The 16790-nt window shown below is 44.6% G+C and overlaps 1 protein-coding gene across 1 annotated transcript in view; it reads left to right on the forward strand.

The window, feature by feature from the left end:
• Window positions 1-16790, forward strand: part of LOC124039937 (pro-neuregulin-3, membrane-bound isoform-like) — a 277071-nt gene that overhangs the window by 186932 nt on the left and 73349 nt on the right. The window contains exon 5 of the mRNA XM_046356508.1: window positions 14072-14174. Within this exon, the coding sequence (XP_046212464.1) occupies window positions 14072-14174 (103 nt within the window). The remainder of the gene's footprint in view (window positions 1-14071; window positions 14175-16790) is intronic.

Genomic DNA, 16790 nt, shown 5'->3' on the forward strand with positions numbered 1-16790 from the left:
AACGCGAATCCGACCATCACCCCTGGTGAGACAAAACCACGACTCGTCAGTGAAGAGCACTTTTTGCCAGTCCTGTCTGGTCCAGCGAAAGTGGGTTTGTGCCCTTAGGCGACGTTATTGCCGATGATGTCTTGTGAGGACCTGCCTTACAACAGGCCTGCAAGCCCTCAGTCCAGCCTCTCTCAGCCTATTGCGGACAATCTGAGCACTGATGGAGGGATTGTTCATTCCTGGTGTAACTCGGGCAGTTGTTGTTGACATCCTGTACCTGTCCCGCAGCTGTGATGTTCGGATGTACCGATACTGTGCAGGTGTTGTTACACGTGGTCTGCCACTGCGAGGACGATCAGCTGTCCGTCCTGTCTTCCTGTAGCGCTGTCTTAGGCGTCTCACAGTACGGACATTGCAATGTATTGCCTTGGCCACGTCTGCAGTCCTCATGCCTCCTTGCAGCATGCCTAAAGCACATTCACGTAGAATGTCAGGGACCCTGGGCATCTTTCTTGCGGTGGTTCTCAGAGTCAGTAGAAAGACCTTTTTAGTGTCCTAAGTTTTCATAACTGTGACTTTAATTGCCTACCGTCTGTAAGCTGTTAGTGTCTTACTGACCGTTCCACAAATGCATGTTCATTAATTGTTTATGTTTCATTGAACAAGCATGGGAAACAGTGTTGAAACCCTTTAAAATGAAGATCTGTGAAGTTGTTTGGGTTTTTACAAGACAAGGTCCTGAAAAAGGGATTTTTTTGCTGAGCATATTCTGCAGTTTGTGTGGCACTTTGTCAAATAACTCTCAAATTTGAATAGGTGCAGCTCTATTTCCAAATTTCCCTTTTTCCAAGAATATCCATCCTGTCCATGCATTCAGCACATGACCATTCGCGCGGTTGCATTGCTTTGGCAACTAAGCAAAAATGAGTAATATAATAAACTTGGATGAATGGGCGATAGATACCAGATAGAAACTGATAATGATTCATGGGACTATCACAACCGCCAGGAGTTGTGGGTGCAGAGTCAGATGCAGGGAGCAGAGGATACTGGGGAAACTGACTTTATTAGGATTCCCAAAACGAACGGCCAAAACAACGGGCGAAAATCGACAGAAAATAGTCCAACCCAACACAGGGCACAAACGGACAGGAACACAAACACGCACAACTTGACGAAAAGAAAAACAATCCCGCACAGAAATAGGTGGGCCTAACAGGCTTAAATAGAAAAGGGGACCGGTGGCGGCTAGTAGACCGGCGGTGACGACCGTCGAGCGCCGCCCGAACAGGCAGGGGAGCCGTGACTTCAATTAACTGAATGATGAGGAGAATGAAGAGGTTGATTGAATGTGATTGATGATGGTGAAGAGCATGATTTGAATTTAAAACAATAGTGTAATGATGATAAGGTATTGTGGGCGATCTAATTATTTTATAATGAAAGGAAATTATATACCACTTCCAGCATATCAGAGAGTCAAATCAGACAGTGAGTACAACATGCAATGTGTGTAGGTCACAATGGCAAGCCGAACAAAACTAATGGACGCAGTGACAGCATTACAAATGCTGTAGAATTTAAATAAGTTAGAGCCGGATCGGATATTTAACTTGAAATCGACGTTGCTGAAGAGTCTTCATCTGATTCTGATGTTGACTTTAAGCCTCTGCCTCCAATTCCTGTGCAGCAGAAAAAGCAGAACAGAACTAAATGAAACGGTGATCCCAACTGTGAGACAGGATTCTGGGAGGAATGGCACAGTTTGGGTAGAAAAGCTTGACGAGTTTGTGACATGCAGATGTTGCAGTACATCAGAGATTGTACTTTCTCTCATGCGCACAGAAAATGAAACATAACGTGGGAAATGTTTATGGATGAACTCAAAGCATTTATTGCACTCTTGTATGTAATTTTTGTCTGATAGGTATGGGGTGGACTTTTTCTGAGAGACCATGCCACGCATTAAGAAATCAGACCCTTTGCTAAGAGACTAGAAATTGAGCTCAGGTACATCCTGTTTCTATTGACCATCCTTGCGATGTTTCTACAACTTGATTGGACATGATTCGGAAAGGAACACACCTGTCTATATAAGGTCCCACAGTTAACAGTGCATGTCAGAGCAAAAACCAAGTCATGAGGTTGAAGGAATTGTCCGTAGAGCTCTGAGTTGATGTGAAGATGTGAGAAACTTCCAGAAGGACAACCATCTCTGCAGCACTCCACCAATCAGGCCTTTATGGTAGAGTGGCCAGACAGAAGCCAATCCTCAGTAACAGGCACATGACAGCCCGCTTGGAGTTTGCCAAAAGGCACCTAAAGGTCTCTCAGACCATCTGATGAAATCAAGATGGGTCTTTTTGGCCTGAATGCCAAGCGTCACGTCTGGAGGAAACCTGGCACCATCCCCACGGTGACGCATGGTGCTGACAACATCATGCTGAGGGGATGTTTTTCAGCGGCAGGGACTGGAAGACTAGTCAGGATCGAGGGAAAGATGAACAGAGAAAAGCACAGCGAGATCGTTGATGAAAACCTGCTCCAGAACGCTCAGGATCTCAGACTGGACCAAAGGTTCACCTTCCAGCAGGACAATGACCCTAAGCACATAGCCAAGCCAACATCGGGAGTGGCTTTGGGACAAATATCTGAATGTCCTTGAGTGGCCCAGCCGGACTTGAAATCAATCAATCTCTGGAAATACCTGAAAATAGCTGTGCAGCAACGCTCCCCATCCAACCTGACAGAGATTGAGAGGATCTGCAGAGAAGAATGGGAGAAACTCCCCAAATACAGGTGTGCCAAGCTTTTGCGTCATACCCAAGAAATCTCGAGGCTGTATTCATTGCCAAAGGTGCTTCAACAAAGTACTGAGTAAAGGGTCTGAATACTCATGTAAATGTAATATTTAACTTTTGTACTTATAAATCAGCAAGCATTTCTAAAAACCTGTTATTGATTTGTTATTATGGGGTATTGTGTGTAGACTGATGAGGAAACAAAACAATTTAATCAATTTTAGAATAAGGTTGTAACGTAACAAAATGTGGAAAAAGTCTATGGGCCTGAATACTTTCCAAAGGCCCTGCAACATGGACGCAGTGTTCCAGTGAGATTATCTCAAGCAAATTTGCTGATATCCAAATCAACTCAAACTACATTGAGAATGCATGCAACATCCAATCCGTTCATACATCCCATCATGGTTTCACAAATTATTTGGTCATCCAACTTTTTGGTTATTGTAACTGCCTCAATATAGACAAAATGTTTATTTATTTATATTTATTTCACCTTTATTTAATCAGGTAGGCCAGTTGAGAACAAGTTCTCATTTACAACTGCGACCTGGCAAAGATAAAGCATAGCAGTGTGAACAGACAACACAGAGTTACACATGGAGTAAACAATAAACAAGTCAATGACACAGTAGAAAAATAAAAACAGTCTATATACATTGTGTGCAAAAGGCATGAGGTAGCCGAATAATTACAATTTGGCAGATTAACACTGGAGTGATAAATGATCAGATGGTCATGTGCAGGTAGAGATACTGGTGTGCAAAAGAGCAGAACAGTAAATAAACAATAAGAGTATGGGGATGAGGTAGGTAAATTGGGTGGGCTATTTACCGATGGACTATGTACAGTTGCAGAGATCGGTTAGCTGCTCAGATAGCAGATGTTTAAAGTTGGTGAGGGAGATAAGTCTCCAACTTCAGCGATTTTTGCAATTCGTTCCAGTCACAGGCAGCAGAGAACTGGAAGGAAAGGCGGCCAAATGAGGTGTTGGCTTTAGGGATGATCAGTGAAATACACCTGTTGGATCGTGTGCTACGGTTGGGTGTTGCCATCGTGACCAGTGAACTGAGATAAGGCAAAGCTTTACCTAGCATGGACTTGTAGATGACCTGGAGCCAGTGGGTCTGGCGCCGAATATGTAGCGAGGGCCAGCCGACTAGAGCATACAGGTCGCAGTGGTGGGTGGTATAAGTTTGCTTTAGTAACAAAACAGATGGCACTGTGATAAACTGCATCCAGTTTGCTGAGTAGAGTATTGGAAGCTATTTTGTAGATGACGTCGCTGAAGTCGAGGATCGGTAGGATAGTCAGTTTTACTAGGGTAAGTTTGGCGGCGTGAGTGAAGGAGGCTTTGTTGCGAAATGGAAAGCCGACTCTAGATTTGATTTTAGATTGGAGATGTTTGATATTAGTCTGGAAGGAGAGTTTATACTTATAGATGTCCACATATTCTATGTCGGCTAGAAGCTTGTTTGGAGGTTGCACAGTGTCCAAGGAAGGGCCAGGAGTATACAGAATGGTGTCGTCTGCGTAGAGGTGGATCAGGGAATCGCCCTCAGCAAGAGCAACATCATTGATATATACAGAGAAAAGAGTCGGCCCGAGAATTGGTCCCTGTGGCACCCTCATAGAGACCGCCAGAGGACCGGACAGCAGACCCTCCGATTTGACACACTGAACTCTTGTCTGCAAAGTAGTTGATGAACCAGGCAAGGCAGTCATTAGAAAAACCGAGGCTACTGAGTCTGCCGATAAGAATATGGTGATTGACAGAGTCGAAAGCCTTGGCCAGGTCGATGGCTGCACAGTACAATTGTTATTATAAATGTCATAACTGTATGTATTTTTTGTATGCGTGTGATTTCAGAATGTACTCATTGTTCCACAACAGGACAAATAACATGTCTGCCATCAAACCAAGGCCTGTTAATTATTGGCCTGTAAACCATGAGTTTCAGGCAATTGTGTAAGAGTCAAAAGTGTTTTGTTTTACTAGGCAAGTCAGTTAAGAACAAATTCTTATTTAGAATGACAGCCTACCGGGGACCAGTGGGTTCACTGCTTTATTCAGAGACAGAATGATACACCCAGATCCTTACTGTAATGAATTTCCTCCTCTTCTTCCGAAGAGGAGAGGCAAAACGGATCAGAGGACCAATACGCGGCGTGGTAAGTGTCCATTGTGCTTTTTAATACGTTAAGGTACACATGAACAACTGACTACAAAAAACAATAAATGTGAAAACTCAAAACAGTCCCATCTGGTGCAATCACAGAGACAGAAACAATCACCCACCAACACACAGTGAAACCCAGGCTACCTAAGTATGATTCTCAACCAGAGACAACTAATGACACCTGCCTCTGAGAACCATACTAGGCTGAAACATAGAAATACCCAAAACATAGAAATACCCAAAACATAGAAAAACAAACATAGACTGCCCACCCAACTCACGCCCTGACCATACTAACTAAATACAAAACACAGGAAATAAAGGTCAGAACGTGACAGTACCCCCAAAGGTGCGGACTCCGGCCGCAAAACCTTGACCTATAGGGGAGGGTCTGGGTGGGCGTCTGTCCGCGGTGGCGGTTCTGGCGCGGGACGCGGACCCCACTTCACCATTGTCTTAGTCCGCCTTATTGTCCGCCTCCATGGCTTTCTCACCATGGCAACCCCTCTCAATGACCCCACTGGACAGAGGGGCAGCTCGGGACAGAGGGGCAGGAGCTCGGGACAGAGGGGCAGGGGCTCTGGCGCCCCTGGGCTGAGGGGCTCCGGCGCCCCTGGGCTGAGGGGCTCCGGCAGCGGCGCCGGACAGGCGGGACGCTCCGGCAGCGGCGCCGGACAGGCGGGAGCACCTGCAGGGAGGAGACAGAGAGACAGCCTGGTGCGTGGAGCTGCCACAGGAGACAGCGGCGCCGGACAGGCGGGACGCTCCGGCAGCGGCGCCGGACAGGCGGGATGCTCCGGCCGCGGCGCCGGACAGGCGAGACGCTCCGGCAGTGGCGCCGGACAGGCGGGAGCACCTGCAGGGAGGAGACAGAGAGACAGCCTGGTGCGTGGGGCTGCCACAGGAACCACCAGGCTGGGGAGACCTTCAGGAGGCTTGGTGTTAGGAGGAGCCTGAAAGACCGGGCTGTGGGGGAGCACTGGAGCTCTGGTGCGCAACCTTGGCACCACTTCCCCAGGCTGGACAACTACTCTAGCCCGGACCCTCCAGAGTGCAGACACAGGTTGAACCGGGCTGTGGGTAAGCACGGGAGATCTAGTGCTTACTACACGCACCTCTCCCTTAAGCTCCACTCCCACAGTAGCCCGGCACGAGCGGAGCGCAGGCAGAGGATGCACTGCACCCTCCCAGCGCCCCAGAGACACAGCACGCAGAGCCGGCGCAGGATAACCTGGACCAAAACTGCGTACCGGCGACCAGACCCGCTGAGCAGGCACCATACGCCCTGGCTCAATACCCACACTCGCATGGCACTTTCGGGGGGCTGCCCTATAGCGCACCGGGCTATGGACACGCACTGGCGACACCGTGCGCTTAACCGCATAACACGGTGCCTGACCAGTAATGCGCTGCTTATAATAAGCACGAGGCGTGAGCTCAGGTCTGCTACCTGGCTTAGTACCACACCTCGTGTGCCCCCCCCCAAAAAAATTTGGGGGGGGCTGCCTCTCGTACCTGTCGCACTGCCGTGCTGGCTCCTCATATTGCCGCCGCTCAGCTCTCACTGCCTCCAGCTCTGCTTTGGGGCGGCGATTTTCCCCAGCCTGTGCCCAGGATCCCTCTCCGTTCAGTATCTCCTCCCATGTCCAGGAGTCCTGTGATGCTGGCCTCTGTTGTTGATGCTGCTGCTGCTGTCGTCGCTGTCCTTTACCACGCCGCTTGGTCCAATTTGGTTGGGTGATTCTGTAATGAATTTCCTCTTCTTCCGAAGAGGAGAGGCGAAACGGATCAGAGGACCAATACGCGGCGTGGTAAGTGTCCATGGTTCTTTTTAATACGTTAAGGTACACATGAACAACTGACTACAAAAAAACAATAAATGTGAAAACTCAAAACAGTCCTATCTGGTGCAATCACAGAGACAGAAACAATCACCCACCAACACACAGTGAAACCCAGGCTACCTAAGTATGATTCTCAATCAGAGACAACTAATGACACCTGCCTCTGATTGAGAACCATACTAGGCTGAAACATAGAAATATCCAAAACATAGAAAAACAAACATAGACTGCCCACCCAACTCACGCCCTGACCATACTAACTAAATACAAAACACAGGAAATAAAGGTCAGAACGTGACACTTACACAGATTTTTACCTTGTCAAATTTGATCTAGCAACCTTTCGGTAACTGCCCCAATGCTCTAACCACTAGGCTACCTGCTGCCAAAATAAGGCTTTATGAAATACATATTGTATTAATATGTATTAATGATGACATATTCACTTAGGACTTCACTTGGGGAATACCACAAGACTGAACATGGATGAATGCAACAACCATGTCTCTGTCACTAACAGATGCATGTGTAGTAATTCTACAATTAATTTGAAAGATATGGCACTCTTGGAAATATGCAAAAAAGGCTTTACAGTAAGAGTATGTTAATGTAAAACGAGTACAGTAGCATTATTGGTTTTGAAAACAGATTACAGTTACAGTATTAGATACCATAAAAGATGGTACGGTAACATACTGTTCTATTTTTTACAGTAATTTACAGGTAACTGGCTGCCAGTAAGTTACTGTAAAAACAACAAGATTGTTTTTATATTGTAGCTAACACCAGACAGATGAAAGCGGAAACCTACTGTATATGATTCTTTGCCTTAGATGAATAGGGGAAACCTCTAATTAGATTTTCTGACAAGATGCAGTAAAATGTTGGCACCAGTAGACTAGCTACCTATGTAAACCAGCTATGTAAACTATTCCCCTCTGCAAACACACCTCCGGTGATGTTGGTTAAAAGGCCAAAATGTATTTAAATTAGGTAAGAGAATAAGAAGTTACCATTGGTGTATTAAAATGTGGCTTTTTGTGATGTCAGTAACCCAACTAGGTGACCCAATGCCTGCAAACCAGCAGTTGGGTCATCCAAACTACTCAACATTACTATGTTGAAGATAATGCAGTTAGCTAATGACCTAAGCCATCACCTGACAATTAACTAAAGGTTTCAGTCATACAAAATCTATACTTAAAAACTTCTCATGCTGGGGGCAGTATTGAGTCTGTAATTGAACCCACAAATGCTGAAGCTCCAGATACTCATCTAGTCTAAAGAAGGCCAGTTTTATTGCTTCTTTAATCACGACAACAGTTTTCAGCTGAGCTAACATAATTGCAAAAGGGTTTTCTAATTATCAATTAGCCTTTTAAAATGATCAAGTTGGATTAGCTAACACAACGTGCCATTGGGACACAGGAGTGATGGTTGCTGATAATACGCCTGCGTACGGGGCTCTGTACGCCTACGTAGATATTCCATAAAATATCTGCCATTTCCAGCTACAATAGTCATTTACAACATTAACAATGTCTACACTGTATTTCTGATAAATTATTTATAAATGAAATTATTTTTTAAATTAGTACATTTGTTTAACCATAGTATTTGTTGTAATATTTGTTCTCTCTTTTCTGGTGGATTAAACTGTAATTGCAACAAACTTTCTATGGCTTGTTTTAAAAATTGTGATATTATGGAGATCATTTCATTTTCAAATAACAAAAAAGTTGAGGTTGTAATCTAAATAAAGGGAAAAAAGTGAATTTTTGAGCCATTCTTACTAATCTGCTAAAAAAACTGTTTGGATTTAAGCAATGGCTTTTTTCTGGCCGCTCTTCTGTAAAGCCCAGCTCTGTGGAGTGTATGGCTTAAAGTGGTCCTATGGACAGATACTCCAATCTCTGATGTGGAGCTTTGCAGACCCTTAAGGGTCATCTTTGGTCTCTTTGTTTCCTTCTCTGATTAATACCCTCCTTGCCTGGTTTGTGAGTTTTGGTGGGTGGCCCTCTCTTGGCAGGTTTGTTGTGGTGCCATTTTCTTTCCGTTTTTTAATAATGGATTTAGTGCTCCGTGGGATGTTGAAAGGCTTGTATATTTATTTTATAACCCAACCTTGATCTTTAATTCTCCACAACGACCTGTTTGGAGAGCTCCTTGGTCTTCATGGTGCTGCTTGCTTGGTGGTGCCCCTTGCTTAGTGGTATTAGTGGCCTTTCAGAACAGGTGTATACAGTGGTTCCTCCTTTAAAAGTTGCGAGCTTGCACCACTTAGAAGTCCCTAGCGTCACGGCTTCATTGCCCCAGACCACCACAAGGGGGAGTTGGAGCACTCATTATGAATTTGGGTCCCAAAGTTTTTATATGACCAATCATATAGAGTGGTTTCAATGACGAATATTGACGCGAGCCTCCCTTGCCTTGTGGCTTTCTTCAAAAAAGATGTCTGACAAACATTACGGTGGAATCAGATGTAATAACGTCATAAAGAGTCAAGCAAAATGTTTACAATTGAGGGGAATATGTTAGTTAATGTAGAGACAAACATTTCTGCAGATGTTTTTATTCATAAAGTTAATTTACGAAAATCGCTATTTAGCAAGTTATCTGACAACATTAGCCAGGAGAAGGAATTTGTAATTCGTGTTGTTTAGTGTTTTAGGGAATCCTGTGGGATGTGTAGCTAGTTACAGTATGTAGCCGATCTGTGTATGGACACTAAAACGTTAGGTTCTGAACTAATATTCATTCCAATCTATGAACCTCAGCTATCATAGTGGTTGTATCAACTTCAAGTCTGAATGGCATTAATGAAGCCTATGGATAGAGTAGAATATAATAATGTACTGTAGTTATTTCCACACATACGTTTCCCACATTGTAGCCTGCACATTGAATATTTTCACTCATCATGTATTCTTCCTTGCAAATAAAGGTGCAGTTCAGGTATGAATCTCTGAGATATACTTTTTCAGTCATATCAAACTCCATTATTTGAATGATGCTGTGTCTGCATGTATGTATTCAAATTATACACTTCAACAGTGTTTGCCACTCCTGATCCTGGGACATCAATGATTACACATTGTAACTATGCAAAAGACTAGAAACATGAGTGATTTGTCATTCATATATACAAAAGAAAAAAACGATGCACATCTAACTCCCTTCATCTGCATTAATCTGAGGACACAGGTTAGGATTTCAATGAGATACTTAATTTTAACCAGTGGAGAATGTGAAACGCTTTATTGAAAGAAGTTAATTATCCAGGTGGTATAAATACATAAATGCATTATAATTATGATAATTGTAATATTATACATACAAGTTCAATCTGTACTTCAATGCACTTATGGTGTGCATTATAAAACAAAAAAGAAAGACGTGGTGTGGAGAGAGGTGTGGAAGGCAGAAAGGCAAAGAGGTAAGAACAGCGGCAGACAACGTATGATTCATGAATTACAGTGCTACCCTAATATTCTCTCAGTTCATCACAATTGTGGTGTCTCCTAACCAGCCTTTTGCCCCCAGTTGGTCCGAAGGTTATCTTAAGAGCGGGTGAGGTGACAATGACGGGACTGGCTTCCCCTCTCACATCAAAACATACCTGCAGATGAGACACAGATGGATAGAGAGAGAGCATGATTAAGCCTTGTTTTTTTTATTCTAACACGGTCAGTCATCTTAAATCAGGAGGTGAAATGCAAAACTGACCTTCGATCATTAACTCTGGGACTCCTACATCTCTGTCTGTATTTCAATGTAAAGCATCTCTTTAATAATACTTCCTGTTGACCCGACCATGTGACATCTCACCTATGATCATGCTGTGCGCTTCGTGTCAGCCAGTTCAGATGCGGGAGTGGTTCACCAAGACAGCTGATATAACCTAGAGGATTTAGGGAGAAGGGGGAGAGGGAAGAAGTGAAGAAGAGAGACTGTTATTGTGTGTGTGTGGTCTCACCTGGTGTCCACACTAAGGGGCTATAGAGTACTTTATGCTGAAAAACAGACACATGAGGACAAACAATAGAAGATAATGTCAATAGAGAGATACTGTATGTGATGCAGGCACCTATCGGAGTGTACCTGAAACATCTAAATATAAAGGGCTATGTGTCTCACCAGTTGGTTATTGCAAGGCTAACCCCCAGAGAAATCATGACTTGGCAGCAACAGATATTTCAGTGACAATGGCTGTGGTAATGTGGGTGTAAATCTGAAAATTAGCAGCTGACATCTTAAGGTTTTTTAAATTAATGCATGATACAGGTTCTATGTACAACAAGACAGGCAGAGACGGAGAAAAAGAACACAGAACAGTTTATGGCCAGCAATAAAACTTCCACTGCCTGTTCCTCGGACAGTGAACATCTGGAAATATCTACATTTTCGACCCCTTGGTCAGCTCGCTCTCTGAAAGTAACGAAAACATCTTATTTTTTATAGATGTGAAAACAATAACTGAGATATGATGGTTCAATCTAAAGCAGCAGATGTCACTTTTAAGATATGTCATTACAGCCCAGTGCTGCTTACCTGAGATGCCATCTTCGTAGATGTCCGCTTTGACTTCCTTTGTATCTAAAACAAAGTAGCTTTCAGAACAATTCATTTTGATTGAAAATAAAAAAGGTTTTGCTCTTGTCAAAAAGACAAATTTACCTCCATAGCATATAGCAATTTGCCTGTGAATAACCACACCTTCATACAAACATGGTACGGTATGCAGAATTCTTGACGCACAACCGAAGATGCTGCCATATCCTGCCGGCACGCCCACAAGCGAGCCACTCAGGAGCAGAATGATGATGCGTGGAAGAGGGAAAGGAAAGAGATCGGAACAGCAATTTGTTGGAAGTTGGGGAGGAGGGCTAAAAGCTGAACAATAGACTATTCAACCTTTACTAAAGAATAGTCTAATAGCCGAGCAAGGTGTGAACCCCCCCCCTCCTAACACAGACCGGATTTGCCCTAACTGTCATGCAGGTGAATGAGGACCCAAAAGCGACTTGGCGAAAACAGAGTCTTTAATCCAGTAAAGTAAAATACAATCAAAAAACACAACTTTCACTCGAAATGACGAGAACCGACTGGAGACTCGATCTTGAACAGCCGGTTGCCTCGGGAAGGCACTTGAACCAAACTGACTCAGACACCTGCTCACCACGCAGCATCTGAGGGAAACACGACACGACAGGGCGATACACAAACACAGCACGGTGAATTCTAGACAAGGATCCGACAGGGCAGGAACGGAAAACAAGGAGAGAAATAGGGACTCTAATCAGGGAAAAGGATCGGGAACAGGTGTGGGAAGACTAAATGATTGATTAGGGGAATAGGAACAGCTGGGAGCAGGAACGGAACGATAGAGAGAAGAGAGAGCGGGAGAGTGAGAGAGGGAGGGGGAGAGAGAGGGATAGAAAGAGGGAAAGAACCTAATAAGACCAGCAGAGGGAAACGAATAGAAGGGGAAGCACAGGGACAAGACATGATAATCAATGACAAAACATGACACTAACGACCTATTCAATGTAATAAAGTAATGACTTTTCAAATAAGTTACCTTACACATTATGTTGGCTGACAATTTCTTAGCTACACTGTCCTTTCGAACCACATAGCATATCATTACAGCAGTATTTACCAGTATGTTAGCTAGCTACCTAATGTTAGTAGTTATACATAAAACTTGCCAGTATATTAACTGTAGGCTAACTACCTAACTACCCAAAGTTTGTTGACTTGATTATTCTCGTCATTCTTAGCGTAACTAAATGCTATAGTTGTTGTGCTTTCTCAATGGACATTTGGGTGTTTTCCTAAATTCCCTCTGGCTATCTATAGGCTGGACAATAGAACAAGTTAAAATTACCCCCAAGGCTGAAAAATGGCTTAAGAACGTTAGCTACACTGGAACACTAGTGCGAGCCCATAGCAAAGTAATGGAATCAAACGTTCACAGACCCTGTTTTGACTGGAGTGATGCTTAGAATTCCATAAAAAAATGTATCCCTTTCTATTTTACCACTACAATCTGTTCGACGGATAAAACTGGAAAAAAAACAACTTGTGCAGAAAGTAAACATCCGCACCTCGATGGTGCGTAATGAAAAAGTGGGGACATTTATTTAACTTCTGACTATTTCTGGTCTAGCGATCGATGACAAACGAGCTCACTGCCCAGACTTGAAAAGGTGCCCATGTAACAGTTTTGCTTCCGTCCCACTCCTCGCCCCTTCCTGGGCTCGAACCAGGGACCCTATGCATACATAGACAACAGCCACCCTCGAAGCATCTTTACCCATCGATCCATAAAAGCCGCAGCAACAACTATTTCAAGGTCTCAGAGCGATTGACATCACCGATTAAAACGCTATTAGCGTGCACCTCGCTAACTAGCTAGCCATTTCACACCAGTTACACCCTTGAAAACAATCAAAACATACACATTGCCAGTTATTTGGCGAAATAGACAGACATGCCTATATTTCCCCTATAGGAAACAATGGGAAGACCACAGAGTTCCAATATTATTTTAGTTGTTCACATTTTGTTGTTTACATTTTGACTATAAAACAACGTGAGCAGGTCTCATTGCCAATAATAGCGAAGCAGGCATTGTGAAGTTGAACAATAAGCTGGGAATAGAATGTTCGGAAGGCGAGTTGGTGCTCAGTAGAACTGATAGGAGCTTATCTATGTATAATCAATTTACCCCTACCTTCATGTACATATTACCTCAATTACCTTGACTAACCTGTAGCACCGCACATTGACTAAGTACCGGTACCCCTTGTATATAGCCTCATTATTGTTATTTTATTGTTGCTCTTTTATTTTTTAACTTTGTTTTATTAAGTAAACATTTTTCTTAACTTTTATTTTTCTTAAAAATGCATTACACGGTAAAGTCGACACCTGTTGTATTCGGTGCATGTGACAAATACAATTTGATTTGATATGCACATCTTACAGAGTGTGGATTTAATGTTTTTTTCTTGTTTTCACAAAACTGATTATTACTATTGTGTGTGTTACTAGCAAGGATTTGTGTGTGGTGTGTGATTCTTTACATTTAACTTATCTGTTGATGGCTCACACTTTGATAGGTCTCTACATGCATATCGAGTGTGGCTTTAACAGTAATATTTTGCCTGTGTCTCTGCAGAGAATTTACTCTACATGTATATACAGAGAGTGGCTTTAACATCATATTTATTTGCCTGTGTCTCCACAGAAAGCCGTGAGACTTACCAGAGAAAGGTCCTGTCCATCTTCAGCATTGCCTCAGGGATCTGTTTTCTCGGAGTGGCATGCATGGCTCTCTATCGGCGCAACAAGTGAGTGAGGATCACACTGAGTATGCCTGAGTATGGAACGAATGGAAAATTGTATCATCATGGGATAGCATAGTAAACTACAGGTGCAGCCCTGATGTAAGAGGATATACTGAGCTTATGTTTATATAATGGCGAAGAGTGTTGGTCTCCAGCCATGGATCATTGATGCTGTACTTATATATGACAAAAGACAACATTCTTGTTTCAAAGTGTATGTCTAATCGAAATAATCTACACATCCTCAACAGTAACCGTAGGTAAAGGCTAATGCAAAATAATATACTTTGTCTGCAGTTTGTTGATTTTTTAAAACATGGAATCATGGTTTGTTAACTGCACAAGTACAGTTGGAAACCTAAAAAAGTGAGCAGAGGAGGGAGACGTGTGGGCCCAATAGATAAAGTGGTCACGGACAGCAGACGGAACATACATACGCCCAACGGGACACTGGACGGGAGGGGGCTCTGTACGCAATGCCTGCTTAATGTCCGCATCCAGTTCCCACACGACCGGCGCTACCAGGCAGGAGGCCGGGAGTATGGGAGTTTGATCCATGAGCCACTCCTCTGTGTCATACAGCCGGGACAGTAGGTCTGCCTTCTTATTCTGGGAACCTGGTCTGTAGAATAGGGTAAACACAAAACGGGTAAAGAACATGGCCCACCTTGCCTGACGAGGATTCAGTCTCCTCGCTGCCCGAATGTACTCCAGGTTGCAGTGGTCAGTCCAGATGAGGAAAGGGTGTTTTGCCCCCTCAAGTCAATGTCTCCACGCCTTCAACGCTTTAACCACAGCCAACAAACTCCCGGTCCCCCACATCATAGTTATGCTCCGTTGGGCTTAGCTTCTTCGAGAAGAAAGCACAGGGGTGGAGCTGTGAGAGCATGGCTCCTATTCCAACCTCGGACACTCCACCTCCACTATGAATGCCAAAGAGGGATCCGGATGGGCCAGCACAGGAGTCGAAGTAAACAGAGCTCTTAGCTGCCCAAAAGCCCTGTCCGTCTCAGCCGACCACAGCAACCTTACAGGACCCCTCTTCAGCAGTGAGGTAATGTGTGCAGCAACCTGGCCAAAACCCCGGGTAAATCTCCGGTAGTTATTGGCAAACCCTAAAAATCGCTACACCTCCTTTACCATGGTGGGAGTCGGCCAAGCCGTGATGGGAGTTGGCCAATTACTCTCCATCTCCACTGCTGATGTGGAAATGCGATACCCTAGGAAGGAGACGGCCTGCTGAAAGAACAGACATTTCTCAGCCTTGACATACAGGTCATGCTCCAACAGTCATCCAAGTACCTTGCGCACCAAGGACACATGCTCGATGCGTGTAGCAGAGTAAATCAGAATGTCATCGATATACACCCCTACACCCAAAATCTTGTCTACAAAGGATTGGAAAACTGATGGAGCATTCATCAACCCGTACGGCATGACGAGGTACTCATAATGCCCTGTGGTGGTACTGAACGCTGTCTCCCTCCCTGATATGCACCAGGTTATAAGTACTCCTGAGATCCAGTTTCATGAAGAGGTGCGCCCCATGCATTGACTCAATCGCCGTGGTGATATGAGGTAGCGGGTAACTCTACCTCACCGTTATTTGATTGAGACCTCCATAGTCAATGCACCGGCATAAACCTCCATCCTTCTTCTTCACATAAAATAAACTTGAGGAGGCGGGTGAAGTAGAGGGCCGGATGTACCCCAGACGCAGGGATTCAGAGACATATGTATCCATAGCCACCATCTCCGCTTGCGACAGGGGATACATGTGACTCCTGGGAAGCGCAGCTTCTGCCAGGAGATGTATCGCACAATCCTCCCGTCGATGAGTCGGTAATTGAGTCTTTTAACAGAAGGCGAGAGCCAAATCGGCATATTCTGGGGGGATGTGCACGGTGGAGACCTGGTCTGGACTTTCCACTGTGATAGCAGCAACGGAAACCACTACGCACCTCTCTGAGCACTCTCGCGACCACCCCGTGAGAGTCCTCTGTTGCCAGGAAATAGTGGAGTTATGCAGAGCCAACAAGGGAAGGCCTAGTACCACAGGAAACCGAGGAGAGTCAATGAGGAAGAGACTGATTCTCTCCTCATGATCCCCTGCATAACCATGGCCAAGGAGATGGTGGCCTCCCTGATTAGCCCGGACCCTAATGGTCGACTATCAAGAGCGTGTACCGGGAAGGGTCTAACTATAGGAAAAATGGGGATCCCTAAACTGATTGGCTAATGCTTTGTCGATAAAATTCCCAGCTGCGCCTGAATCAACGAGCGCCTTATACTGGGAATGTGGGGAAAACTGAGGGAAACAAACAAGCACAAACAGTTGATCAACAGAGGGCTATGGATGAGTGTGGTTGCAAACCCAGAGTGCCCTGCCTGTTGCCTCAACTCCCAGAGGAACCAACATGGCACCGACCGGCAGTTTGTCCTCTGCGCCCACAGATGGCTCACTTGATGGCTCCTTCTCCAGTCTCCCTAAGAGCAGCCCCTCCTAACTCCATGGGCACCGGAGCGGGGGTGATGGACGATGGAACCGACAGAGCTCCCTCTGGACGTCTGTGGGTGACCAGCAGGTTATCCAACTGGATGGACAAATCCACCTTTGGT

This window comes from Oncorhynchus gorbuscha, linkage group LG07 (genome assembly GCF_021184085.1).
Source record: "Oncorhynchus gorbuscha isolate QuinsamMale2020 ecotype Even-year linkage group LG07, OgorEven_v1.0, whole genome shotgun sequence".
NCBI classification, from domain to species: Eukaryota; Metazoa; Chordata; class Actinopteri; order Salmoniformes; family Salmonidae; genus Oncorhynchus; species Oncorhynchus gorbuscha.